Source organism: Triturus cristatus, chromosome 1_2 (assembly GCF_964204655.1).
Source record: "Triturus cristatus chromosome 1_2, aTriCri1.1, whole genome shotgun sequence".
Classification (NCBI taxonomy): domain Eukaryota; kingdom Metazoa; phylum Chordata; class Amphibia; order Caudata; family Salamandridae; genus Triturus; species Triturus cristatus.
In genome coordinates, this window is record NC_140580.1 from 84,553,231 (window position 1) to 84,581,136 (window position 27,906).

General features: G+C 44.7%; 1 protein-coding gene across 10 annotated transcripts in view; it reads right to left on the reverse strand.

Moving 5' to 3' along the window:
* The window catches only part of LOC146866846 (scavenger receptor cysteine-rich domain-containing protein DMBT1-like), a 1,139,300-nt gene that overhangs the window by 271,492 nt on the left and 839,902 nt on the right, over positions 1 to 27,906 (reverse strand). For all 10 annotated transcript variants that reach the window (XM_085602006.1, XM_085601995.1, XM_085601984.1 and 7 more), the window contains one exon: positions 2,128 to 2,278. In XM_085602006.1, coding sequence (XP_085458132.1) covers positions 2,128 to 2,278 — 151 coding nt within the window. The remainder of the gene's footprint in view (positions 1 to 2,127; positions 2,279 to 27,906) is intronic.

Here is a 27,906-nt window from a genome sequence, read left to right on the forward strand (position 1 = left end):
AGGAAAACGTCTGGTGCCCGCTATGGCCAGTTCGGCCCTGTGCATACCATACCGATTCAGTCTTTGGAAGGGACACCCAAAGCACGCCCCTTCCAAATACCAAATCGCAAATGGAAATTCGGTAACAAGTTACTGAATCGCATTTTTCATTTTGTACTTTCACAATTGGGCCGTTTGCGACTGGAAAAATGCTTAGTACATCTGGCCCCTCATTCTTAGATAATCATAACCATTGACCTGCATAATATAAAGAATGTGTAGAACCTTGTTTGAATACGCTCTTTCCAGTTTATGTTTCAAAACGCTGGGCAACAGGTTATTTGTGAAGGCAGATGTGTATTGTCCTGCTTTCTTGCCATTCTTCTGTATGATCTCAGAGGGTGCTGCAGCACCCATAGTTCCAGCACCACTGCAGCCCAGCATTTGTCTTACTTTGCACACATTAAAGATAAAGAGTTTCTTCCAGTATGTTCAAACCATAATGACGTGCTGGTGTATGCATTCTTCAGCAGATAGGTCAGGTGCAATTGCAAGCCATTGATTTATGTATTAAATGTCCTGTCGTATGCTTTTGGGTCATAGAGGGAATACTCAAGTACATAGCTTTGATATGCTTTTCAGATAACCAGAACCCACAATCTGTCCAGGGTTTGGGATCTCTGGCTGCTGTAACTATCACCAAATTTGCTGATTTTCCTCAAGACACTCAGGACGTGTTCAATGGTGGACATGTAATGGGATTGAGGATGGGAGTATTGAGAGAAATAATATACTAATCCAGTCATTAATGTGCATATAGTGCCCTGAAATGGGAACATCCATGACTGGGTGGTAGTTTAACTATGGAAGCATGACCTAGACTTGGCCAGTGAGCTTGATTTACCATACCCTTAGTCCAAGCGAATGATCGGTATATACCAAGAGGAACCCACATACCTATCTGATCAACCTTTCTATGCATTCGTTCTTGCATCACCACTTCGTATCAAAGTAATTCAACAACAACCTGCATAAAATGTTTTGCTCTGTAAAAACCCTGCCAGTTGTGAGTAGTTTTGACAAGCATTCTGTGGTTGATGGTTGATTCACCAGTTCCACCATCACACATGCTGTTAGAAGACAGTGAACGGTGGCAGTGGCTGACACCAGGTTGAAGTGAGTGGAAACCACAAAGGCATGAACTGCGCCCTACTAATAACAATTTTAAGCACTGGCATTTAATATTTAGTATATATTGTTTACAAAAAGAATTTGTACTGTAGCATTCTTTTCATGGTTGATGTTTTCTTTCTCATTAAAATAGTTCCTTACTAAGGGAGTCAAACACTTAAATATAAATGAGATACACTGAACATTAGACATTGGGTGCATTGATACCACAGTCTTGTTTTAGCTCACTTCCGTGTTGTGCTCATAAGTGTAAATGCTGAGTACTTAATTTAGTTTAAATTTGATGGACAAGGTACTTCATCACAAACGTTGCGGAGTATTCTGCCTGCCAAACTCTTTCATTTAGAGATGGGCAAACCTTATCATTTCTTTCGCAGCCCCAGTTGGCTCCATCAAAAGAACACTTTCACCGTAGGATGGACATAACTTGTTCAGGGAGGATGGTGTAAGGGTTATTTTTTTTCTCCATTCATGTCAGGAAAAACCTGACAGTGAGGGACAGAAAAAACAATAATGCCCCCACACCCTTGGAGGGAACTCCCAGGGTGTAGGGGGTCATTCGTTTTTTGTTTTTCTGAAACAAACTTCTGCTTTGAGATTTTGTTTCTGAAAAAAAAAACACAGAACAAAAATTACTGGATGGCCATCAAAAAGGTCTGCAGCAGTCCACCAAACATGTGGACATTGAAAGGAACCGCTGTGACAGTGGTTACTTTGAATGTACAGAGAAGACTGCAGGGCCAGATGGGCAGTAGTCCATCAGGATGGTAAAGGTAATGTCCTCCTCCAGCCTGAATGATGAATTACTATCCGTCAAATTCACAATAAGGCCCTAAATCTTAAGCATGTACGAGCTGTGATCTAAAAATGTCAAGGGCTATATTTGACTGCAAATAAAAGCAGAATGTCATTAAGCAAAAAACAAAAAATATTATAAGCCTATCCTGTATCACCTACCGTGCTCCGGAGAAGGTGACTTGAATGCAGGAGTTGTTTTGTGCCACCAGCTGCCACAAGCACCGAGCATTGTTAGGGTAAGAATATGGGTAGCCGGGGCTGGTGAAAGTCCCATATGGCTGAGACAGGATACCGCCACAAGAGGGGTTACCTACAGGATGAAAGGACAGGTGTAATAACAAATTAATATGAAAACAAGGAGGAGGAATAATTGTTTTTGTTTATTTAACAAAAATAGATGCACATATACTCGCAAAAATTGTGGCAAGTTAAGAAAAACGTTTACCTATGTCGCTACCAACATCAGGACCATCTACTCCAATCATTTTTATTACCTGAAATATTGCTTGACCGTCAATTCTGCACACTGAATGAGTTAATTATTATTAATTTGTTATTAATAGGACTATTTGACCTTTAAAATTAAGCAAGGTGTGAACTTGGAGGATTTTGCCTTTGAAGGTCTCTAGTGTTGGATTATGATAAGGGTGTCCCTAACAAATAAGCTCCTCACTGTGTAGGAGTAAACAATGAATGCGTTGTCAAATCTTCTGTAAATTAATCAATAGTAGGAATTTGTGTTATGTGGTGTGTAGAGCTACGAACAGTGATTATAATATTTGTATTTTGTTGTATACACTTACATTTTTCTTTCAAAATGCTAGATGTATATCTAATTGAACATGCATTTTTTCAAATTTACAAACATTCCAAAATGGGCTTTAATAGGGAAAACACATGTTGGTTGCCATCTACAATTGTCTATTGTCTATCATTTAAAGTAGTTGAGGTCTACTCATATATTATGAAAAATTGATGATGTAATGTGTCAGTTTGTTTGTTGAGCAACAGAGCTTTTTAGGATGACTTTAAAAAATTGAAGGTTTGGTTACAAAATTGAACAATACAAATCCATAGATTTGCACTGATTCTCTTGACTTAATGCTCAACTATTTGTTTGTTTAGGCTTTAAATTATGTTTTGATATCAGAGGCTGTTGGAAATGGCCCTTTCTGCAGGGTCACTCCTTAACATTTTGCCTTCCTTTTCCTCTTTTTCTGACCTAATTTTTGTTGGCCTTAGAGTTCCATGCTCGCTAACTGCTAAAGTGCTTGTGCTCACTCCCCTAAACATGGTTTGTTTGCCGTATGCCCAATTGGCATATTTAATTTACTTATAAGTCCCTTGTAAAGTGCATTACATGTGCTAAGGGCCTGTAAATTAAATGCTACCAGTGGGCCTGCAGCACTGATTGTGCCACCCACTTAAGTAGCCCCTTAAGCATGTCTCAGGCCTGCTGGTGCAGAGCCTCTGTGTGATGTGTATATTACCATGTCGACTTGCATTAAAATCCCCTTGCCAAGCCTTAAAACCCTCTTTTATTACGTATACATTACCCCTAAGGTAGGTCATAGATAGCCCATAGGGCAGGGTCCTGTGTAATTAAAAGGTAGAAAATGTACTTAGAAGTTTTACATGTCCTGGTAGTAAAAAGCTCATAAATTCGTTTTTCCCTACTGCAGGCCTACCCCCCACATGGGAAAACATTGGGGATACCTTTTTACATCTAATGAGCTATAATTCTCAATTGGAAGGAGGTAGAGCTGTCACATTTAGTAGCTTTGAAATTGTAATGATTAATCCTCTTTAATGACAACGTCCAATTTATCATTAACATTTTTCATTTGCCTCTTTAAGGAAGAGGGCATGTTTCTGCTCTTGGCCCTGTGTGCCTGCAGCCTGTCTAATATACATGTCCGTGGATGGTTACTGCTGGACCTTTTTTATACTCCCCAGACAGTCACACACAATGGGAGCTTAGGTGTGACTTGATGGGACATTCTGAGAGGATGGGAGGGAGGATCTAGTAGCAGCCTCAAACGTATACCTGAATAGGCTGTGTCCTCTCCTCACACAAAGGGCTGCATACCTTCTGTAGTGAGTCTGGAGCCAGGTCAGGAAGTGAGGACCTCTGGGCACTTCAAATACCCTTCTTTGAAGTATCCCCAATTCAAAGGAACCGCTGGGTATAAGAACAGGACTTTTGACCCTACCATGTAAGTTCACTTCTGTACCTGTGAAGACTCTGCGAGGAAGAAGAACTGTTGTGCTGCTGAAGGACTGCCCCTCTGCTGGACTGCTGTGATGCAAGAAAGAACTGCTTTCTCGATGTGCGGACCTACAGCCCCTCTGGCCAGACTAAGAAGGACTGTATCTGCATCAATTGAACACAGAGTGACTTCAAGGGATTGCTGGCTAGGCTCCTGATTTCTAGTCACATAAAAGACTTCCAACCATCTTGAAACAGCACTTGCAGTCTGCCAAGTGATGCCAGCCAAGTCCTGGACCCTTGGTAGTGGGCTCAAAGTGCTGGTCCAGCAGAATCCCTGCATTGCCATCAAAGAAAGACTCAGAATGGCGTATCTCCTCCACTGGGGAACCATCACCACAGTTGCGAGGGTCAACCCCGGTAGCCTCAGTTGACGCTTCATGCTTTTATGATCTACATTTCAGTTTGTTCCTTTACAATTTAAGAACTTCATTTCTACTAATTGGATTTTTGTTGTTTTAGTCTTGTTTGTTTATTAACGTAAGTTCTATTTGTCTAACCAGATGTTGTATCTTTTTGCATGGTGTTGTCTCTACTTTACTGTTTGAAGTGTTGCACAAATACTTTACACATTGCCTCTTAACCTAAGTCTGACTGCTCTATGCCAAACTACCGGGGGTGAGCACAGCTGTACAACTCATAGGAGGGAAATGAATACAATAGCCATATGGAATTTACCAGCCTCCTAGGTCAAAACAAAAACAGATGCAAAATAAGTAACCAAGAGACTCAAATAATATACATAGGTTGTCAAGACTACAGCAATTCTTACATCAAAGCAACTATAAAGATTAAAATAATGTAAAGAGTCAAATAGAAAGTAAAATATTATACTGTGCCATAAGAATAGCAGGCAAAGAGATCTAATAGAAAATATAGGCAGAATGACAAATAGTTTAGAATCTCATTTCACCTCTACATTACAGGGAAACAACCAAAAGGTTAAAAATGAGAGCCTGTAGAAACTTTGAGGGAAAACTTCCATCAAGAATCTGCATTACAAATGTATCCGATGTGGTACTACGTTCAACATGGGGGACTATCGTCCCTAGACAAGGCCACGACACTATTAAAGGTTGGATGCAGCTGATCATAATAGTGGGGGTATAGGCTATTTTATGTTTGTTACAGCAGTGAGAATGTCTGTTGGGTTTCCATGATACAAATATGCAGTAGGCTCTGGTAGGACCCTACTTCCTCCCAATGAATGTATGTGAAGTGTGCATCAAACTGCATGGGTATGTTAGAGGATGAGATACTCATGATGAGGGACCCATGTTGAGGTCTTCTCTTCTGTGGATGAAACCTTTAGCATAAACGTTTGCTGACAAGTGTAGTGAGAATCTCTGCTGTCTCCCAACTTTCATATCTCTCTGTGCTGCTCTTCTCAAATACCTTTCCTTCTCACATGAAAAGCCAAGATTAGGTCTTTGGCCTAAACATACATTTGGAGGCGGAACAATGAGAGAACTTTGATTGTACACAGGGCTGGCAAAATCAGCTCTAGCAGATTGACCTGAGGAATACCTAAAAAATGAATGGCTATACATCACGGCCATGCAATGTACTATTCACAGTGAAGGCTGCCTAGCCCACCCGTGCATCAAGTGCTTTACGCTGCTGGACAAAACTGTCTGATTTGCAATTAGCAAATCCAGCGGGACAGTTTCACCTAAAACTGGTGCCATTGGGCTCACTTTGGATCAGAATCGATATTTGAATTGGCCAGGTGACCCAGAGCTGGATGTAAACTAACCTCTGAAAAATATCCTGTTTGTTCAATTTACTTGTTTACTTGAAGAAGCTCTGCACACCTGTGTAGAGTAAATTGAGGACAAGAGATAGAATTCTTGCCTACCTCCCTTTGAGGGGTAGGACTACACCCAAAACACTGGAGACACACATTCTGCTGATTAGCCCTGCTGAGAGAGAGGTAGACTGTCTAGAGAGCACCTAGATCGACCAGCACAGTGCTGTTTAAAATCTATTGCTGTGACGTTCTTGAGGCTTCTACGTCACAATGAGACCAGAGGGGACTCTCGGCTGCTCAGCTGGATCCAAAAAAGCATTCTTAAGAAGCAATTCTTGAAGGCATCAGGGTATCATGACTTTGTCAAAGCACCCCAAGTCGGTGGCCCATCACTTTTGTAAGACTCTGCCCTGGAAGTGTCAAGGCTCCTTCCATCGAATATCTTTAGACATGAGGTGGTTGTGCCTGACCTTGTTATTCCATACTGAGTAGTGGCCTTGTACCACAATGAGATCCTGCAGTTGGAGTGCAAAGATTCCCTACCCTTATGACCCACAAACTTGAGGTCAACATAAATGACCTTTCCTTGACACCCCAAGTTGGTGGCTTTCCACTGCTTCCCGCCCCTTTACCTGACCAATGCAGATGACCAATAGCAGGATCACCACTAATACAACCATGAGCCACAGAGAAGATCCTGCATCTCAACAGCTTAGACACTATAATCCCCAAGATCAGTGAGTCAGCAGAGAAGATGCACACCATGTGGGCCCCCAAATTTAATGCAGCATTAGAGTCCATAGAGCAAGTGTAACCTGTAAAGGCTACTCCAACACTGACAGTCCCACAAACGCACTGCTGTTGAACATTGTTATGCTGACTTCATTCTCCTGCTTCTACTGAACTGATAATCCACATGAAGACTTTGAACACTTAGGACCTTATTACAAGTTGACTGCCCTACAGTGGTGGTGGTCCTCCATTGTCTGCTGTCGGACCGCCAAACCCATTGTGCGCTGCCTGCCAGATCAGGAGTTAAATCCTGGTGTGGCCGCAAGTGTTGCGGCTGTCTGAAAGCCTTGTAGAAGAGCCTATAATGCCGACCACCACAGTCAGACTGCCTCCTGCACCTTCCTGTACAGTGTGGCATACATGCCACAAGGTGCAGGAAGTGGGGGTGCATATACAGGGGTGCACACATGTGCCCCCCACGCATGCAACCCCTGGCCCAAATCTGGCATGGGGCCCTGCTAGGTTCACCTTTGTTGCCTTTCCGCCACTCTTTTCATGGCGGGATCGCCACCATTAAAATGGCGATGAAAAGGCAACTCGTATTATGCTCAGCAGTGCTGGCAGCGGCACTGCCAACATATTACAGCCAGTTGCATACTGCAGTTCAGCGGGATCCTTGATCCCTATGGTGACAGGGGTATTGTGGTGCTCCAACAGTCCCCACTCTTCATACTGCTGGGGGTCCCGCAGTGTGGCCGTGGTCTCACCACGGATTCTGAACAGTGTGATATACTCAAAGAAACATCAATCCACAAGCAGGTACTGTTCTTGTCTCTTAAGGCTAAATACAAGTGAGAGTGTAACCCTGATTTACATATAGTGCCCCCCAATGGGCAGAGAAAGTATGTAATGTACCTATAAATATACTACAAAGTACTCAGGAGCGTAAGATCAATTAAACTTCTTGAAGTTACTGCCCTAATTATAGTAAAGTCTTCATATCTTTTTCTAAAAGAATAACACTGCTTGAACATATTATTAATTTTAAGTGATACCTGCATTTTCCAAAGTTGTTATTTTACCCCATACATACTGCCTCCAAGTGTGAGTCTTGCCTGTTTGACTTCACTACCATGTGAATGTCAAAATCTAAAATCTAAAGAGGGCTTGGTAATATATTGTGCTCTGGAAGGAGGCAATACTTGTTACAGGATTACCTAAACGACCCTAAGCCAAACAGACCCTAAATTATAAACACTATGAACCAGATGTATCAAACAGTTTTACCCATTCTGTGTCTGGGAAAATATGTTCATACATCTGGCCCTATGAGAGCTAACATAGATTTCAACTACCTGAATGTGTTCAATCTCCGAAGTTCACATCATAAAGAAACCATGTAATTCTCTCAAATATCATACAAGTGTTGTCCACTGAAAATCTGAAACCTATGCTAGATTGGTTGTTCCTCTGTAGCAACAGGCAAATTTCCATCCACCCTGAAACCTAGCACTGCAAACCCTTTGATTGACATCTAATCCTTATAATTTAACAAAATGACTACCGTCCTAGGATCAGTATATAGAGCACAACCATGTTTGATGAGCAAAAACAGGGAGAGCAAACTTAAAGAATCTGAGGGAGCAGGGTAACTGAAGCACCAAAGCTAAAGCCCAAGTTTCTGGCAGTATCAACTGATTTAAGGGAAGATCCTAAGCAAGCAGGCCACCAAGCCAGAGACACTCAGAAATAATAAGCCCACCAAATACCTAACCTCAGTTATTTTTATCTGAGTTTATCTTAAGAGTATATATATATATATATATATATATATATATATATATATATATATATATATATTCACTTAAAAAACCATAGGTTTCACACATGTTATAGTTAGCTGTACATTTCACTCATAAAAAAACAATGAAATTCCACGTTATAGTTAGATCAGGTAACTATAACTTGCGCGCCCACAATAAACTGCTGATGACTTCACATATTACATCACTCATGACATGGTCAGTGACATCACTCATGACATCAATGATGACATCTGAAATTACACATTGTGGATTGCGGTCGCGCAAGTTATAGTTACCTGATCTAACTATAACGTGGAATTTCATTGGTTTTTTACGAGTGAAATGTACAGCTAACTATAACATGTGTGAAACCTATGGTTTTTTAAGTGAATTTGCAAGGTTTTGTAAATGATAATTCCTAACTATAACGTGTGTGAAACCTATGGTTTTTTCAGTGAATTTGTACGGTTTTTTAAATGCTAAGTTATGTATTTATTTATTTATTTATTTTTCTGGTTTTTCACTGTGCGCACACCCTGCGCGCACGGTGCGCTTCGCGCACCAAGCGCCCACGTTGCGCAGTCCATGCCGTGCGCGCCTCGCCTTTTTTTACACAGTAACATTTGTTTTTTTCTCCCTTGTGGGTCCTTTAATTTATTTAATAAATGTGATTGTTACTTCTTTATTTTTTTTTTTTATTTTTTTTTGCCGTGCGCGTACGGTAAGCTTACCGTACGCGCACTCCGCGATTTTTAAAAAAAATTATTAAATGTATTTTCCGTACTTTTGGGTCCTTCTTGGACCCCCTGACAAACACTAGGGGGTCTGCAACTCTCTTCGTTGCCCCCTTTTCACGTTCCCCACCTTTGTTTCTCAGTGCGAGAGACAGAAAATGGCGGCCGACACTTCTTGATTTCGACCGATTCGAATGTTTACAGTCATGTAACCACCAATCGGAATTGAGCTCGCGCACGGCACCGTACGCGTACGGTAAGCTTACGGTAAGCACACGGAGCGCGCTGACAGATATATATATTGATTTAAATGCTATTTTCTCAGGACCTACTGAACAGATTTACACCAGACCTACAAAAGGCACATCCTTGACCTGAGGACTACCTCTCTGCCAAATTTCAAGTAATTCTGTTCAGCCGTTCGGGCTATAGCTCGGACTAAAGGTCCTATGGGAAAATGCATGGGGAAAACGCGTTTTGGGACCCCCCTTTTTTCTCAGCCCCCGCTTGACGAATCCCCCCGAGACTTTCAGGGTAGGAGCGGAGCGTAGCGCCCCATTAGTTTTGAAAGTTTTGCGAGGATTCGTCGACCGGCGCCAAAGTTATTCCAAATAGAATGTTGCGGATTTCCTATGGAAACACGGTCCTAACTATAACTATCTACTGGCGACCGCCAGTAGATAATATATATATATATATATATATATTCACTGAAAAAAACATAGGTTTCACACACGTTATAGTTAGGAATTAGCATTTAAAAAACCTTGCAAATTCACTTAAAAAACCATAGGTTTCACACATGTTATAGTTAGCTGGACATTTCACTGGTGAAAAACCATTGAAATTCCCCCGTTATAGTTAGTGCAGGCAACAATAACTCACGCGACCGCAATCCTCTGATGATGACGCCAGATATTACATCACTGTGTTTAGACACTTATTTACCCATGACTTCTTCCATTAATCTTTAGCTATACATATATTACAAATATTTATTGTTCAGAAAGACACATATGTCATCAGTGATGTAATATCTGATGTCATCAGCAGAGGATTGCGGTCGCGTGAGTTATAGTTGCCTGCACTAACTATAACGGGGGAATTTCAATGGTTTTTCACGAGTGAAATGTCCAGCTAACTATAACATGTGTGAAACCTATGGTTTTTTAAGTGAATTTGCAAGGTTTTTTAAATGCTAATTCCTAACTATAACGTGTGTGAAACCTATGGTTTTTTCAGTGAATTTGTACGGTTTTTTAAATGCTAAGTTATGGGGTTTTTTTTTTTTTTTTTTAAGGTTTTTCACCGTGCGTGTACCGTACGCGCACGGTGCGCTTCGCGCACCGTGCGCACGCCCACGTTACGCAGTTCGCGGAATTTTTCCGTTTCTACCGTACGCGCACGCTACGCGTACTCCGCGATTTTTCGCAAAAAAATTGAAGGAAATTTTGGCCCTTGGGGGTCCTTCTGGGACCCCCTGACAAAGGCTAGGGGGTCAGGAACTGTCCACCATGCCCCCTTTTCACGTTCTCCACCTTTGTTTTTCACCCCCTCAGACTGCGAGAGACAAAATGGCGGCTGACACTTCCTGGTTTCGACCGATTTGAATGTTTACTAAGATCTACCAACCAATCAGAATCGCGCTTGCGCACGGCAGCGTGCGCGTATGGTAAGCTTACCGTACGCGCACGGTGCGCGCTTATAGATATATATATTGATTTAAATGCTATTTTCTCAGGAACTACTGAACAGATTTACACCAGACCTGCAAAAGGCACATCCGTGACCTGAGGACTACCTCTCTGCCAAATTTCAAGTAATTCTGTTCAGCCGTTCGGGCTGTAGCTTGAACTAAAGGTCCTATGGAAAAATGCATGGGGAAAACGCGTTTTGGGACCCCCCCTTTTTCTCAGCCCCCGCTTGACGAATCCCCCCGAGACTTTCAGGGAAGGAGTGGAGCGGAGCGCCCCACCTATTTTAAAAATTTCGCGAGGATTCGTCAATCGGCGCCAAAGTTATTCCAAATAGAATGTTGCGGATTTCCTATGGAAACACGGTCCGAACTATAACTATCTACTGGCGACCGCCAGTAGATAATATATATATATATATATATATATATATATATATATATAAAAGTTATTCCAAATAGAATGTTGCGGATTTCCTATGGAAACAGGGTCCTAACTATAACTACCTACTGGCGACTGCCAGTAGGTAATATATATATATATATATATATATATATATATATATATATATATATATATATATAACCTTGTCTCAATTCAAAAAGCGGCTTTTCTTTTGCCAATATCTTTGGCGTAGTTTGACGTATCTTCGCGAAACTTTCAGAATTAATGGCCCACTCAGGTTAGCTCCTGTCTTGAAAGTTTTGGGGTGATTTGTCAAGTGGGGCCGAGAAGAAAAGGGGGGTCCCAAAACACATTTTCTTTATGTAAATTTTCATAGGAAACTTCAGACAAGGCTACAGCCCCAACTTCGGAACAGAATTACACCAAAGTTTGCAAAAATGTAGCTCTTGGTTCAGAAAGTGAACTTTTTTTTTAATGGTGTAAATCTGTACAGTAGTTCCAGGGAAATTCATATATTTAGAAACATTAATATCTGGTGACTGCGGTGAATCCACGAACCCTCCAGATCATGAGCTTGACTCTGATTGGCTGCCAACACTTAAAACCAGGAAGTGTTGGCAGCCATCTTGTGACTCGGTGGAACCGATTCACAAGAAAAAGGTCAAAGAAGGTAAACAAAATGAAGAAAAGGGGGCAGGGTAGAAACACCCTGACCCCCTAGGCCTGCTCAGGGGGTCCCACATAATAAGCATTTAAAAAAAATTATTTTTAGCAGGATTCATGAAGGGCCCGCGAATCCAGCTGAAATTATTTATAAAAACGAAGTGCGGTCTCCTGCGCTTTGTTTAATCAAGCCCACGGGTGGGCCAGGTCCCAGGGGCAATGTCAAATGTTATGTGGGGACCTGTGGGCCACCTCCCTGGGGCTAATTTAATGAGACTGGGGAGGACATGTGGCCCCTACCACAGCCCAGTGGACCGTCACCTCCCTGGGGCTTTTTGTAAATAATAATGCATGGGGGGGCTCTTGCCCCCCGACCTTCAATGTAGACTGCCACCTCTCCAGGGTTAATTTAATGAGATGCGGGGGCATGTGGTCCCCCTGCTCCCCAGGGACCCCCACCTCCCCGGGGCTTTTTGTAAATGATAATGTGTGGGGGGCTCCTGCCCACCACACTGCCCCAGGGACCACCACCTCCCCTGATCATTCATTAATGCGGGGGTCTTTTGTGGACCCACAACCCCGGGGGACCACCACCTCCCCGGGGCTGCCCAGAAGATGGGGGGGCTCCCCTCCTGGAACCCTTCATGGCCCTGGGGACCGCCACCCCCAGAGCCAGCTCCAGTAATGTCCCGGGGTGCTCATCCCCAGGACACTGCAGTTAGCTGTGGCAGGGGGGAGCACTGCTCCCGCCATACCATAGCAAACTTCTGCTTCGCTTCATGGAAGCGAGAGCAGGAAAACTGTTCACGCTTCCATTAAGCAAAGCAGAATTGCTTTTGGGCAAAGAGAGCTGCATGTTTGCCCTTTGTCCAAAAGCAATGCTGGCTCCTGCAGGAGGCAGGGAGCCGGCAGGGACCGCAGGGGCCTTGGGGCTCCCCGTGGTCCTCAGCAAAGAGGCCAAGCCCCGGGGGATGGGTTCCCCCGGGCCAAAAATTTGCCCAGGAGGGGGGGGCCACTCAGTCCCCTCCCCTTTTTAATGACAAAAAAAGGCCAGGCCCGAAGGGGATGGGGTCCCCGAGACCAAAATTGTCCTCAGGAGGGGTGCCACACGGACCCCTCCAAAATATTTTTTTTTAAAAGGGCTGGGCAGGCCCCAGAGGATGGGGTCCCTGGGGCCCCAAATGGCCCAGTAAGGGGGCCCATGATGACACCCTACTCATTTTTTTTTTTAAATAATAGAATAGGGCAAGTCCTGGGGGATGGTTTCCCCGGGGCCAAAAATGGCCCAGGAGGGGGGTGGCAAGCAGCCCAGCTCCCATTTTGTATTTAAAAATTACCGGGTCCCGGGGGATGGTATCCTCTGGCTGACATCGGGTAATGAAAGTGGGGGGCATTAAGAGTCGCGACCCTAACACGGCTCTCAGTGCTGCCCCCCAGTGTAACGTCGCGGTGGATTCGTGGATCCATCTTAAATTAAAAAAATTATGTAATTTAATTCAGAAGGTAGTGTTGCATTTGTGAACTTTTTCATAGAGCTAGTGAAATTGAAGTTAATAATTACATTATATGTGACAGGGTTAGAAACAATATGAAAAAATGTCAATTAAAAGTTAAACTTGAAAAGTGTATTGTGTTGTAGAACATTGAATTTGTGCTTTTGTTTTGCAAATTGGCAATGGGTTCGCGAATTCGAAAAATATTTAAAAAGAGCATGTATGTTAAAAAATAAATAAGATTCATTGTTGGGTCAAAGGGTGGCTCTAAAAAGAGCCCTTGTTTTCATTATGACTGTTGCAGATACATGTAAGTGTGGATGCACAGCTTAAGGTTGTTGAGAAACTCCATCACTTCTGTAAATGTCATCCATATCAAAACGTAAATTGTTGTTATAGATGGAGCCCATCCTTTGGTCTCTGAGGTAAGGAGAAAGAGCTTTATTGACATTCTTCCTAGCTTGCTCAATCTGTGGACAGAAAAAATGTGACCACTTCCATTTTTGTCTTTGGCATACATTAGAGCATACAAAGACAATTTGAGGCAAAAGCAACATCAATTATGCAAAGGTATCTTTCATTAGGATTTCCAGCCCTACTCCAGTCAATGTAGCTAGGTCATTGCCACCACAGTGCACAATCATGAGGTCAGGGGGATGGAGATGGATAAAGGTTTTAACTAAAACCATCAATTGGCTCCACTGTAATCCTCTCTGTACTATCTTTTTAATAACCACATTTTGCAAACCTAGGTCTTTGTCAATACCTCTGTGTTAAGCAAACCTTTTGCACCAGAAAACATAGCTATGCCCTACGATCAATACTATACGCATCTTGAAGGGCTGTCTGGAAGGAATAAAAAGATGTCTGTAGCTGGGGTAGTCAGTTGGTAAAATGAGAGGTATCTAAAATGGTGGAGAACATGCTGCTTTTGAGAAAACTGATAAGTGATTGGCTGTTCAGCAACATTGTGCACTCAAACATAGGATGCATGTTACTTTCTTGAAGAAGCATGTTTTTGATGGGTAATTAAAAAATATTTGAAGGGTACAGTAGATAACATAAGGCAATATTTTGCAAAAGGCAACCACGCCTTCTATTTGCATTTGTAAGCTTGTGTACTGAATTTCAAAATGTTATGAACTTGAGACCTTTTGGTACAGTTCAATGTTGCAGATAGTGTTACTATGGAAATTAGTATTAAACAGAATGGGGTGTTGTGTGTAGATTTAGATTCCATATATAGGTTTCCCAATTTATGCCCTCATAGAGGTACAATTCATATTGCCCTTATTTAGGCATAGAAAATCCAGCCCTTATTTAGGCATTGTCCATGCTAACCAAATACAGGCATGGCCTCCTACATCCATCAATCCACATCACAACGAGTTCTTGGAAAACCAGACTCTTAAGCCTTTAGGAATTTCCCTTGCTTGGATATTGATTTCTCCAAGAACTCATTATTATGCATGAACATTTATTCCTTAGGGGTTCATTCATGATGTTCCAATGCCCGACTTTTACATCAATACAGGCATTCCTAAACACCTTCAAGGTATAAATATACCTGCACTTGCCCTGGCAAACCACGGTTCCGGTACGGTCCAGTTCGGCTGCCTACTTGCGGTTCGCCGTGGCAAGTTCGGAAGGAGATCGAGTTCCAGCCTGATGCACTGACCAGATGCTGTCATCCTCCTCGCAGAGAATCCAGCTTCAGCGTTTCTGACTCCTCTTGCGGGGTGTTAGATATCGAGTCCAGGAAAGAGATTCCAACCTCGCACATTCTAAGGTGTAGTGCAGACTAGAACTTAGAGACATTTTTGGCAACTCTTGGCAAAACTAAAACTATAGCTAGCTATACTTTAGAAAACAGCACCTACTTCTTACCTCGTTCTACACTTAGGTTAGGTACACTGGGGTAGAAGTATTTAGAAGCATCAGATGAGTATTTACATTTTAGCCTGTGATATTTATGTACGTATTTTAATTAATATATGTCGTAGCTACAAACCATGCTATTGCAGTATTATTTTATCTTACTGCTAACTCTGTACATATTGTACTTCGCAGCCTGTCTTACGATTGTAGCAGTTCATATTTCTTGCACGAGAAATAAGACTGTTCAATAAACCCTTTTTATTGAAACGCCTGTCTCTCTATTTCTATGCAACTCTGCAGAAACAAAGCATGCACGATTGACTGAGTGAAACTGTTATCTATTGTTTCCATGGTTCTGAGATTGTTCCGACTCTAAGGGAAACAAAGTTTTCATGTTTATGCGGTTGTCAGAAACTAATCCCTTCTTGTATATTCGAGAAGTTTCTAGTAACCTCTGAGGTAGCTGGCACACACAAGTAATTAAGTTTAATGTACTCGATAGAGACATACTGACCTCAGTCCTATGTCAAAACTATAGTGCATATTATTCCAATGCACAGAGCCTATCAGGGATATAGGAACTACACTATATGGCGCCCAACGATTTGGTAAGTCACTGATTTACCGCTAGATACTGAAGTAAATCAGTCGTGCTTTTCTCAGAGACCCTGTACTCATTATACTCCATAAGATGTCTGGAATGGGTAGGGATAATATCCGCCATAGATGAGTAGGACAAAAATCCTATGTATTAGTTGTTTGGTTTGTTCAACGTTGAAGGATACAGTGTTCTAAAATATTGTGCACCTTATCTTTGTTCCCTTGAAACTTACTCTGAAACTTTCATTAAACAATGACCGAAAACGGCACAAACACCGATAGTGGTGGAGCTGTACCCAACGATGTTGCGGTACTTTTAGATAATACAGGTTTTAATGAAACAGATGAAAATGCGAAAAATCATTGTTCCAAATTCAAGAAGAACGATCACTCTAAAACTTATAAAACATGGCTTAACACCAAGAGGTGGTAGGGCAGTTTTTGTGATAAAGGCACATTAATCTCACCAGACAGAGGTATTCTATTCATGGATAGTATTCCCAGAATCAAATCCAGTAACTAAAACGTTCCACTTCTACAGAGAAGATGAACCACCTGAGGAATATATTCCTTTCAAGGATATTGAAATTCCACTCACATACAGGAGCATGATCTCTGGTTTAAAGGCGCCCTAAAACATTACAATCACATTACCAGGCTCGATCCACTAGGTAGACCAGGAGCAACATGGCCGATTTTAGCCGGCTACACACCTCATCCTGACATTGAAGAAATGTCAGACGTATAATTACTTGCTCAACTCAACTACAGACAATTAGTTCAAAATATCATGCGGACATTAACAGTCCAACCACCATTAACCATTCAAAATCCAGCTCCTCATCAGGGGAATACACTAAAAATCACTCCACAGACTTTACACGCAGTCATGGGTAAAATACCCACAAAACGAGAACAAATTCCATTCTGGATAGCTACAAAAATTACTCAAATCGAAGCAGTATTTCCTAATACTATCCCTTATAAGAAACACAGAATTCTAACAATCTGTTTACCAATGGGGATCACACCACATCTGGAAGACTGCACCACTTGGGGCACAGTCTTTGCTCCAATCTACACAAAAACACATGGTGTTCCATCTATGGCGGTAATACCTGACGTCCTGAAACAGATTCAAAACGAATACGGGGCAGAGCCTGCTCTGAATTTAGGTATGAAGTTACTTGAAAATTTCGACCAGGTCTCAACAATAATATAATCTAATATTAAAGGAGAAGCAGCATCAGTGGCAATCCGCCAGAAATTAAGGGAATTTGATGTAACAGAACAACCACAAGAACTAGCCAGAATAATTGAAAAATCCTATGAAGAATTAGGCAGAGACAGTTTGGGAGGGAAACCAGTTAAACCACAACTGTCTGAAAGTCCTGATAAGATATTTCCTAAAAACACTCCTACCTCTTCTAAAAAGAAGTGGGAAAATAGCAAACAGCATTCCAAAGAGAAGCGTTCTCAATCCCGAGGTAGGTCTCCTCAAAAGAAGCCCTCTGAAAGGAGGCATAACCTCAGGAATAGGGATAATTTGAGAAAACCTGACAGGTATCAAGATACTGATACACGTTCCTCTCGTACCTTTCAGAGATCACAGACAGCCGAAAGAAGAGGACGGTCAGAGAACAAAGAAGAACGTGTAAAGTCCAAAGATGATCAACACATTCAGAAAAACAAACAAAAACCTCAATTCTCCAAAAAGAAGGTAGCAGGTCTGAAGATCAGACATGCCGAGGATACTGAGAACACAACTCACGAACGGAGAATGGGCTCAGACAATGTTGGACAGTGCAGCAGAAGTTACAGTAGCTCGCCAGAAACTGAAGGGGCTTCTGGAGACAGTGGACTTGAATGAGGATATTCAAGTTGAAACTGCAGACACCAGGGTTAGTTCTCCGCATAGGTTATATGAATTAACACTCCGGATGGAGGAAGACATACCAAGAAAAGTGAAAGCACTCTTTTGGGAGGGACATTCAAAGGGTTATGATATACTTCGAGCAGAACAAGACAGGCCACCAGAATTTGTCAGGGAGTGCCCACATGGCGAAGACATCATTATGCCAGCCTTCTCTAACGATGTTCCAGTACACTTAAAATATACTTATGCCAGGAAATGGGCAGTGGCCCAGGCCCCAGCATTATACAAGAATCATGTAGGATGGGATGAGGACTCACCTTACCACAAAATCCAGTTAAAAAATCAACCAACTGCACAAAGGCAGTACCCAGTTAAGCAAGATGCTTAAAAACAGGTCAGGGAGATCTTAGATCAACTTGAATACCAGGGGGTGATTGAAACATGCAACTCATCAATGAACAATCCATTGTTTCCTGTCTCCAAACCAGACAATACATATCGTCTAGTTTCGGATTACAGACACCTAAACTCTTGTTGTAAAACATTTGCAGTGCAAAATGCACACAGTACAGCATTAATGATTAACATTGTGCGTAAAAAGTACAAAACCACATTAGACATTTCAAATGGTTTCTTTTGTCAAAATATTGCACCTGAAAGTAGATATTTGACCACTTTCTCAATAATGGGGCCTCAGCGTCACTTTTGTTGACTCCCACAGGGGTTCAAAAACAGCCTGGGGTTATTTTCAGCAAGAGTAACAGAGTTACTACAAATTTATGATGATGAGGCATTTTCATATGTCGATGATATATATCTGACAGATGATGACCTGGACAGACATTGAAACAGGGTGAACACCATTATATTGGGCTTCGCCTCTGAGGGTTACAAATTCAACTTTAAAAAGTCCAGAATTGCCCATCTCAACGTCCTTTTCCTAGGATATGAACTTGCAAGTGAAGGCAAAAGCCTGGCAGCCAACTTTTTAGAAAAGTGTGCGCTGCTCCAACCTACGAAAACGCTGAAAAACTTACAGTCAATTCTAGGATTCCTGAATTTCTGAAGAACTTACATTCTAAACTACACAGAAAGGGTTAAACCTCTCTACGATTTAATCAAACTTGATTTCAAAGCCACAACTTGGACACAAGAACACACAGAAATTCGGCGTTCACTTCAAACAAACATGTTAGCAACAAAACACTTGCAAACATGCGTAAAAATACGCAACTTAGTGATCCGAATCATTCCGGATCAATACGGATTCACCTACTTAACTTTTAACGAAGGTGAAAAAGTACCAATTGCATCCAAATCACACTTGTATACACAAGCAGAAATGAAATTCAATTCTACAGAAAAGATTCTGAGAGCAGTTCAAACCGCTGTAGCAAAAGAAAGAGCCCTAGCACAGGGAAAACACATTATGGTCGTGACTCCTGTACCAGCCTTAGAGGCAGTTACAAAAGCGAGTATTCCGAATGCAAAAGCTTTACATACAAGATGAATACAATGGATTAATTCTCTTGCTGCAACTGATGTTGAATATGTTTTTGATCCTTATTTAAAAACACAAGCATCCCTGCAATATGAACACGAATGTCCTCTGCCTACTGAAATTCTCCCTCTTGATCAGTACGAATTTATAATTCATACTGCCGGATCTGCACAACCCGCTACGGAGAGTAAACAAGCTTACAGTGCAGCATGCTCGATCGTTAAAGGTTGCATGCGCAATGGAAAATTTAGACCAATGGACACAAAAACGCAATCTCTACGAGATTGTACAGCTCGGCGAGCTGAACTACAAGCATTCAAGATGGCACTCTTACAATGAATATTTACAGAATTGGCTTCAAAATGGTTTCAAAGATGCAAAAGGTGGCACAATCAAGCTGTCGCCAGGCCTCGGGAGAAGAGGAGGGGTACGAGGCAACCCTCATTGATGACAGCTTTCCACCTCTCCTGCAGGGTGCTGGCGGCCCCTTTAACGCCGGCTGGCTCATCGCGGATGAGGTAACACCCCCTGTGACGTCAGCGGCAGGGAACCAATCAGCCGCGTCCATCCCCCGTAAGACGGAAGCCCGCGAGGAAGCCAGGGCGAAAGCCCATGGAGGAGAGTCAGGAGTAGCGGAGAAGGCGAGCGAGGAGAAGAGCGGAGAGCGAGAGGCGGTGGTCGGTAGCGGAGCGGAGCGAAGTACGGGTACGACGGAGGAGGTGGAGCAGTCCGGAAGAGGCGACTCGGAGGTCCATACCAGCCGGGACGGAAGAGGTGCAGAGCCAGGAGGCCAACTTCACGGCATCTCGCCCCGCCACACGCCCGGAGGAGTGTGGCTGGGAAAGGTACGGGGCCGGATCCTGGGGCTACTGTCCACAAGGGGAGGGAGTTAAAGAGGGAGGATTTTTGCTTTTGTGTGGGGAGGTCACGGGGTGTCTTGAGGGGGAGGTTTGGGGTATTTTTTTTCTCTTTCTTTTCTCTGTGTGTTACCAGTACCCGAAACACTCACAGAGCTTCCCCCCCTTGATCACGTGTGTACAGTACGGTGACGGACCCCCGGTGAACCTTCACTTCCCTTTCCCCCTCAAATCCCTGACGTATCAGGATAATCACCTAACCCCTGATCTTACCTTCCCTTTTCACATTCCGCTGAGGCAAAACCCCACCAGAAACGGGACCCCGCCGAGGTGAAGATAACCGAGACGGACAAGACACCATCCTGACCGGGACACCTACTTGTGGGACTGCAACCTCCGCCTTCCACCATCTTGAGAGGGAGAAAGAAAAGAGCACATCCGGACACTGTGTTTCCAATAAAATCTCAACACTATCAATTCGTCTAGTGGCGTTCTTATCAGAGACCCGGAGGGGATAGCGCCTAGGTGACAAGTGGCGAGCCAGATAGGAGCTGTTGGATCGTGAACCACCACCCGATACAGGATGGATGCCTTCATACACCAAATGAAGGAAAGCCAGACGAAGATGGAGTGGGCAATAGAGCGGAGTTCCTCCCAGGCTGAAGCAGATCGGGCTGTGTTCACTTCGGCCATCCAAACACAAGCCGATAACCTGGTAAAACTGGCCGAAGGACAAAATCTTCTCGTGGCCTCCCTGGGTCAGGTCAGAGCGGCCGCGCCTCCGGGAACAGTGGTCCCCCTTCAGAAGCTCATCCCAGGAGAAGATCCGTTGGCCTTCTTTCTAAATTTCGAAAGGGCCGCCCGTGCTAGTGCTTGGGCAGGAGAGAGGTGGCCCTTTTACCTTGCCCCTTTGTTAGTTGGAGAAGCACAAGCGGCCTATCAGGCCGTAAATAAAGATGGGACCGCTACCTATGCACTTGTGAAACAATATATCCTGGACCGGCTTGGAGTAGACGAAGAGACTCACCGCTTACGGTTCAGGCAGGAACGCGGGGCTCCTGGGGACATCCCCAAGACTCTTTTTTTTAAGTTGAAGGAGGCGGCTGATCTGTGGCTAAAACCCCAAGAGGCCAACATGGAGGACGTGATGAATAAGATTTATCTTGAACAGTTCCTTGAAGCCCTCCCCTACTCGAGTCAGCGCTGGTTAAAACAACACGCTGGGTTATCCTTGGAACAGGCCGTAGAGATGGCCACATCGTATGCTAGAGCTCAAGGTCGACCCAACCCCAAAGAACCAGAACGGCCCCTAAAGCATGTGTCCCAAGGAAGGGGTGACCGGAAGCCGGCTAAACCCGTCCCAGAGCCCGTACGGTCCCGAGGAGCCCGGCCAGACCCTATCCCTTTCTCGGGGCCCCAATGTTATGACTGTGGGGAATGGGGACACATAGCCCGCTTTTGCAGAAAGAAGAGGGAGAAAGAGGAGGAACCCATGGATGTGAGCTATGCACCCCACTCCCTCCTGTTTGCTCAAGAAACGGGTCCCGTCTTTTATGTGAGTGTAAAGATACAGGGAAAAGGGGTACGAGCCCTATTGGATTCAGGCTGTAAGCACTCAGTAGCCAGGCAAGAGCTCATTCACCACTCCTGGGTCCTACCGGGTAAAAGGGTGGGTATCAGGTGTGTCCACGGGGAGGTTAGAGACTACCCTCTGGCTACCATCCAGCTCCAAACACCCACAGGGGCCCGCATCGATGCAATAGTAGGGGTCCTTCCACACCTTCCTGAACCTGTCATCATAGGGACCGATAACCCCTGTTTTTCCGCTATGATGCAGGAGGTGCTCAGTTCCCCGGCCTGTCGTCAGGTCTCGGTGTTGACCCCAGAACCGTGGGCTAAGGATACTCACTTCCGTACTGCCCAATTGAACGACGCCAGTCTTGTCAATGCCTGGAACAAAGCCCGGGCAGATCAGGACCAAATGGCTAGAGTCTACCCCACTTTTGTTGAACGTAATGGTCTCCTCTATCGGTTAGCTAAGGAAGACGCCCCTCTTCAGTTAATAGTTCCCTCAGACTTTAGGGATCAAATACTTTTTTTCGCCCATGCCCACCTTTTGGCGGGGCATGTTGGGGCAGAAAAAACAGGACAAGCCATTCTGCAACACTTCTTCTGGCCTGGGATATATGCTCAGATACAAAGGTATTGTCAGGAATGTCACATCTGCCAACGGCGCAATTCATATGTACCGCCTGCCGTCCCCTTGCAGCCTCTCCCCATCATAGGGAAACCGTTCGACAGACTAGGAATGGACTTGATAGGTCCCTTGCCCAAATCCAGTAGAGGACATCAATACGCCCTAGTCTTGGTGGACTATGCGACTCGCTATCCCGAGGCCTTCCCCCTTAGAGCAGCTACGTCCACGGCTATAGCTCAGCGCCTGGTGGAAGTATTTTCGAGGATGGGTTTCCCAAGGGAGGTAGTCACTGATCAGGGCACCCCGTTTGTCTCCAAACTTATGAAGCAGGTCTGTCTCCAGCTCAACATCCGACACATAAAAACATCGGTGTACCATCCCCAGACAGATGGGTTAGTTGAGCGCTATAATGGAAGCCTTAAACTAACCCTGAAAAAACTTCTGTCTGGAGACGGAAGAAACTGGGACCAACTGTTACCTTTGGCCTTGTTTGTGTTAAGGAGCCAGACCCAGTCCAGCTTGGGGGCTTCCCCATTCGAGCTCCTCTTTGGTCGGAAACCCCGAACTCTACTGGAGATAACAAAAGACAGCTGGGAGCAAGAAGGGAAACAAGAAGCAGAGGCTCTGCTTGATTACACCCGCCAGTTGCAGTCCCGACTCCATAAACTGAGGACCCTTTCCCATGAACACCTAGCCGTCGCCCAAACTAAACAAAAGCACTTTTATGATAAGGGAAAAAAATGGAGGACGCTCGATGTAGGGGACTGGGTCCTGGTGTTGTTACCCATTTCTGCTCAGAAAATGAAGAAGGAGTGGCAAGGTCCCTTCCAGGTCATTAAGAAGGTGGGTAGGACCTCTTACGTTCTACAGATATCGCGCACAAAGACCCAATTGTATCACATAAACATACTAAAAAAATGGTTAGGAAAGCCTCCGAGTACACCCCTAACTGTCTCCTTTACCGCACCTCTGGCGCATACCGTCAGGGACCTTCCTGTCAATCCCGATTTGCCCCCTCATCAAAGGGAGGCTATAGACTCTCTCCTCCTTCGGTTTTCAAGTGTATTTTCCGATCTACCGGGGAGAACCCACTTAGCTGAACACACTATCCCCACCCCCGTAGGGGTTACCGTCAAACAAAAACCCTATCGGATACCTGAGGCACGGCGGGCGGCCTTCCAGACAGAAGTACAACAGATGCTAAAAACCGGAGTGATCATTCCCTCTCATAGCAACTGGTGTTCCCCCGTAGTCTTGGTGCCGAAACCGGACGGAAGTATCCGGTTTTGCATAGACTTCCGTGCCGTCAATAGGGTCTCCAAGCAAGATGCTTACCCACTTCCTAGGGTCGACGAACTAGTTGAGCGCCTTGGTGAGGCCAAATACATAACCACTATCGACCTCACCAAGGGGTATTGGCAGATTCCCCTAGATCCTGCCGACCAAGAGAAAACAGCCTTCTCGACTCCCTCAGGTCGCTTCCAGTTTACTGTCCTCCCTTTTGGCCTACATGGGGCTCCGGCCACCTTTCAACGGGCCATGGATACCCTACTAAAACAACATCTTCCTTATGCTTCTGCCTACCTGGACGACATAGTTGTCTTTAGTAAAACGTGGCCAGAGCACCTCCGACATCTGGGCAGTATACTGGAAAGTATAAAAGAAGCAGGCTTCCACATCAACGCAAAGAAATCCCGGGTGGCATTTCAACAAGTGAAATATCTGGGTTTTCTGCTTGGGGACGGTAACATTAAACCTCAGGCAGACAAGGTTGCGGCGGTTCAGGCTTTGCTGTACCCCAGAACCAAAAGGGATCTTAGGGCATTTTTGGGGTTGGTAGGTTACTACAGAAGATTTATCCCCCAATTCGCCAATCTGGCTGGTCCCCTCACTGATCTCCTCCGCAAGACCCAGACTTCTCCCCGCCTACGGGCGCCTACGGCCCTGGAGTCTACTGCTTTCCAGGCTCTCAAAGATGCTCTCACCTCCTCCCCAGTGTTAGTGACCCCTGACTTTCAGAAACCCTTTATCCTGCAGACGGATGCATCTGGGGTTGGGATAGGGGCAGTGCTCTCCCAAGAGGATTCGGAGGGCTGCGAGCGTCCTATTTTATACATTAGTAGGAAGCTTTTCCCCCGAGAGCAGGCTTACTCCACAGTGGAGAAGGAGTGTTTGGCCGTACGTTGGGGGGTGGAGAAATTGCGCTATTATTTGGAAGGCAGGTCCTTTATCCTCTTTACGGACCATGCCCCTTTGACCTGGCTTCAGCGTAACAAAGGCCACAACGAGCGCATCCTCCGCTGGTTCTTGGCATTACAGCCTTATCGCTTTGAGGTACGACATCGGAAAGGGCTGGATCAGGGGAATGCGGACTTTCTCTCCCGATACCCCATTTCCCCCGATCGGGAAAATCCGGGGTTGGGGATGTGTCGCCAGGCCTCGGGAGAAGAGGAGGGGTACGAGGCAACCCTCATTGATGACAGCTTTCCACCTCTCCTGCAGGGTGCTGGCGGCCCCTTTAACGCCGGCTGGCTCATCGCGGATGAGGTAACACCCCCTGTGACGTCAGCGGCAGGGAACCAATCAGCCGCGTCCATCCCCCGTAAGACGGAAGCCCGCGAGGAAGCCAGGGCGAAAGCCCATGGAGGAGAGTCAGGAGTAGCGGAGAAGGCGAGCGAGGAGAAGAGCGGAGAGCGAGAGGCGGTGGTCGGTAGCGGAGCGGAGCGAAGTACGGGTACGACGGAGGAGGTGGAGCAGTCCGGAAGAGGCGACTCGGAGGTCCATACCAGCCGGGACGGAAGAGGTGCAGAGCCAGGAGGCCAACTTCACGGCATCTCGCCCCGCCACACGCCCGGAGGAGTGTGGCTGGGAAAGGTACGGGGCCGGATCCTGGGGCTACTGTCCACAAGGGGAGGGAGTTAAAGAGGGAGGATTTTTGCTTTTGTGTGGGGAGGTCACGGGGTGTCTTGAGGGGGAGGTTTGGGGTATTTTTTTTCTCTTTCTTTTCTCTGTGTGTTCCCAGTACCCGAAACACTCACAGAGCTTCCCCCCCTTGATCACGTGTGTACAGTACGGTGACGGACCCCCGGTGAACCTTCACTTCCCTTTCCCCCTCAAATCCCTGACGTATCAGGATAATCACCTAACCCCTGATCTTACCTTCCCTTTTCACATTCCGCTGAGGCAAAACCCCACCAGAAACGGGACCCCGCCGAGGTGAAGATAACCGAGACGGACAAGACACCATCCTGACCGGGACACCTACTTGTGGGACTGCAACCTCCGCCTTCCACCATCTTGAGAGGGAGAAAGAAAAGAGCACATCCGGACACTGTGTTTCCAATAAAATCTCAACACTATCAATTCGTCTAGTGGCGTTCTTATCAGAGACCCGGAGGGGATAGCGCCTAGGTGACACAAGCATAAAATGCTTTGGGAACAAGTAGTTCAGTTGCGAAACGGACTACAAAACACTAACGTGATACACATGCTGAGTCATCAACGTGATGGCGTTCACGTTGAAGGGAATTCATTGGCTGATGAAGCCGCGAAAGGGGCTGTGGAAACGGCTTCCGTAGCTGCAATCACTCGTTCAAAAATGAAAATAGACAGTCAAATAATGCTAGCTGTCAATACTTCAAGCAAAGGCAGCGGTGCCGCGTTACCTAAAATATTTCCACTCAAATACTCAATATAATTGAGGCGAACCGTGTTCTGTTTGCTCGAACCCCGGAGTGGGGGATATGGTAATACCAAACATGGAACGAAGAGCAGCTTTGATTTATGAAGCACCTCTGGGAGAGGGTCTGACACATCAGGGGATCTCTAAAACAGTTTTAAAATTAAAAGAGATGTACTGGTGGCCAGGAATTAATACACTGATTCATATCTTCATCAATAACTGCATAGACTGCAATAGAGATCGCAGTACAGAACGCCAACAGATACCTGACTACAACATAGCCAGCCCAGTTCAGACACCATTATTAGACAGCATTAGACTATCTTCGTGCAGGTGTCCTATTGGACAAATGCAATCCCACGAGCACTAAATCTAGGTTCCTATGGATATGGCCTCAGCACTCAGCTGACGCTCGAACTGTTATAAAAGATTTGCGAGTCGTTATCGGCACATACGCAATTGGCACACTACATTCTGACCAGGGTCCTGCGTTTAACTCTCGAGCTTACAAAGAAGCCATGGCCAGTTTGGGCATAGCATTGCGGTATTCTTCTCCATTCCATCCTGAGGGAAATTCTGTTGTGGAAAGAAAAAAACAGGACAAAAACGGGATATAAAGCAGTCTATAACAGCTAGGGTATTAGGTTCGGGTGATGGGTGGGTCAAACACCTTTATGGGGTCCAGCGCGCACTTAATAACTTGCCAAGAAGTTCTCTAGGGGGTGTCACTTCATATGAAGTTCTATTTGGAACTAGAATGTTGGTATCGGACCTTGATATGCAAGGCACAGTGATGGAAAATAAGAAATTAGATATCAAAGATCGTTTGGCTGTTTTACAGGACTTAAATGAACTAAGAACGAAACAAAGCAACGTGTTCCTGAAGCCAACCATCACTGGGGAAAAAACGGCCGTCCCAGCAAGGCCTGTCTGGAGCCCAAAGCTTGGTGATCTAGTCAGAGAAAAGATCGCGGACAAGAAGGAATTTGGGCCTTCTTACAGACAACCAGTACCTGTCCTAGCAATCCACGGATCAAGAACAATACTTTTGCCGCCCCTTGCTGGTAAAAAGAAGAAAAGATTTATGTCCATCGACCTGATCAAACCACACTATGTGGCCGATACTAAACATTAGGCCAAGTGGACTCCGACAATGTAGCAGGCGCATTCCTCTAGCTACAATCTAAGAGGTTCAAACTGAAAGACTCATCACCTTTGAAGATTCTTCGGTGAGAAAAGGAAGGACTGAGCAACAAAGCTATGGAACTCGTCCCTCTTGAAACCCAAATAACAGTTCGTCCTGATACACCTGTCTACAACGAAGTAACAAGTGATCAACTGGTTCCAGCGAATTCAACAAATCCTGATGCAATTCCGACCATTGACAGAACTGCCTCTGGCTATTTCCTAAACTTTGATACGTTTTCTGAGGATCCCAGCGAACCTGAAACGACGCCAGCACAAAGAACTTTCAAAGAACAAGCAACAGACTTTTTTCATCTCCTGAAAAAGACTTATCTGGTTTCACCATGGATTGAACTATGGATTATTTTGGGAATATTCTTCTTTCTACTATGGTTAGCTCTGGTAATGACTCTGGGTATGCTGATAAGGGGAAGATATATTCAAATGGACACAGCAAGTAAAAGACTGAACTTACTTCTCTAGCCACACAAATCATACCATCGTGAAGCAAGAGACTTGTCAGCAGTGAACATCACAGCCGTTCCTATACATAATGGTATAGTTTGGGATCAAACTGAATATGACATTTTTTGGCCCGTCTGAGCTTTTGAAGATTC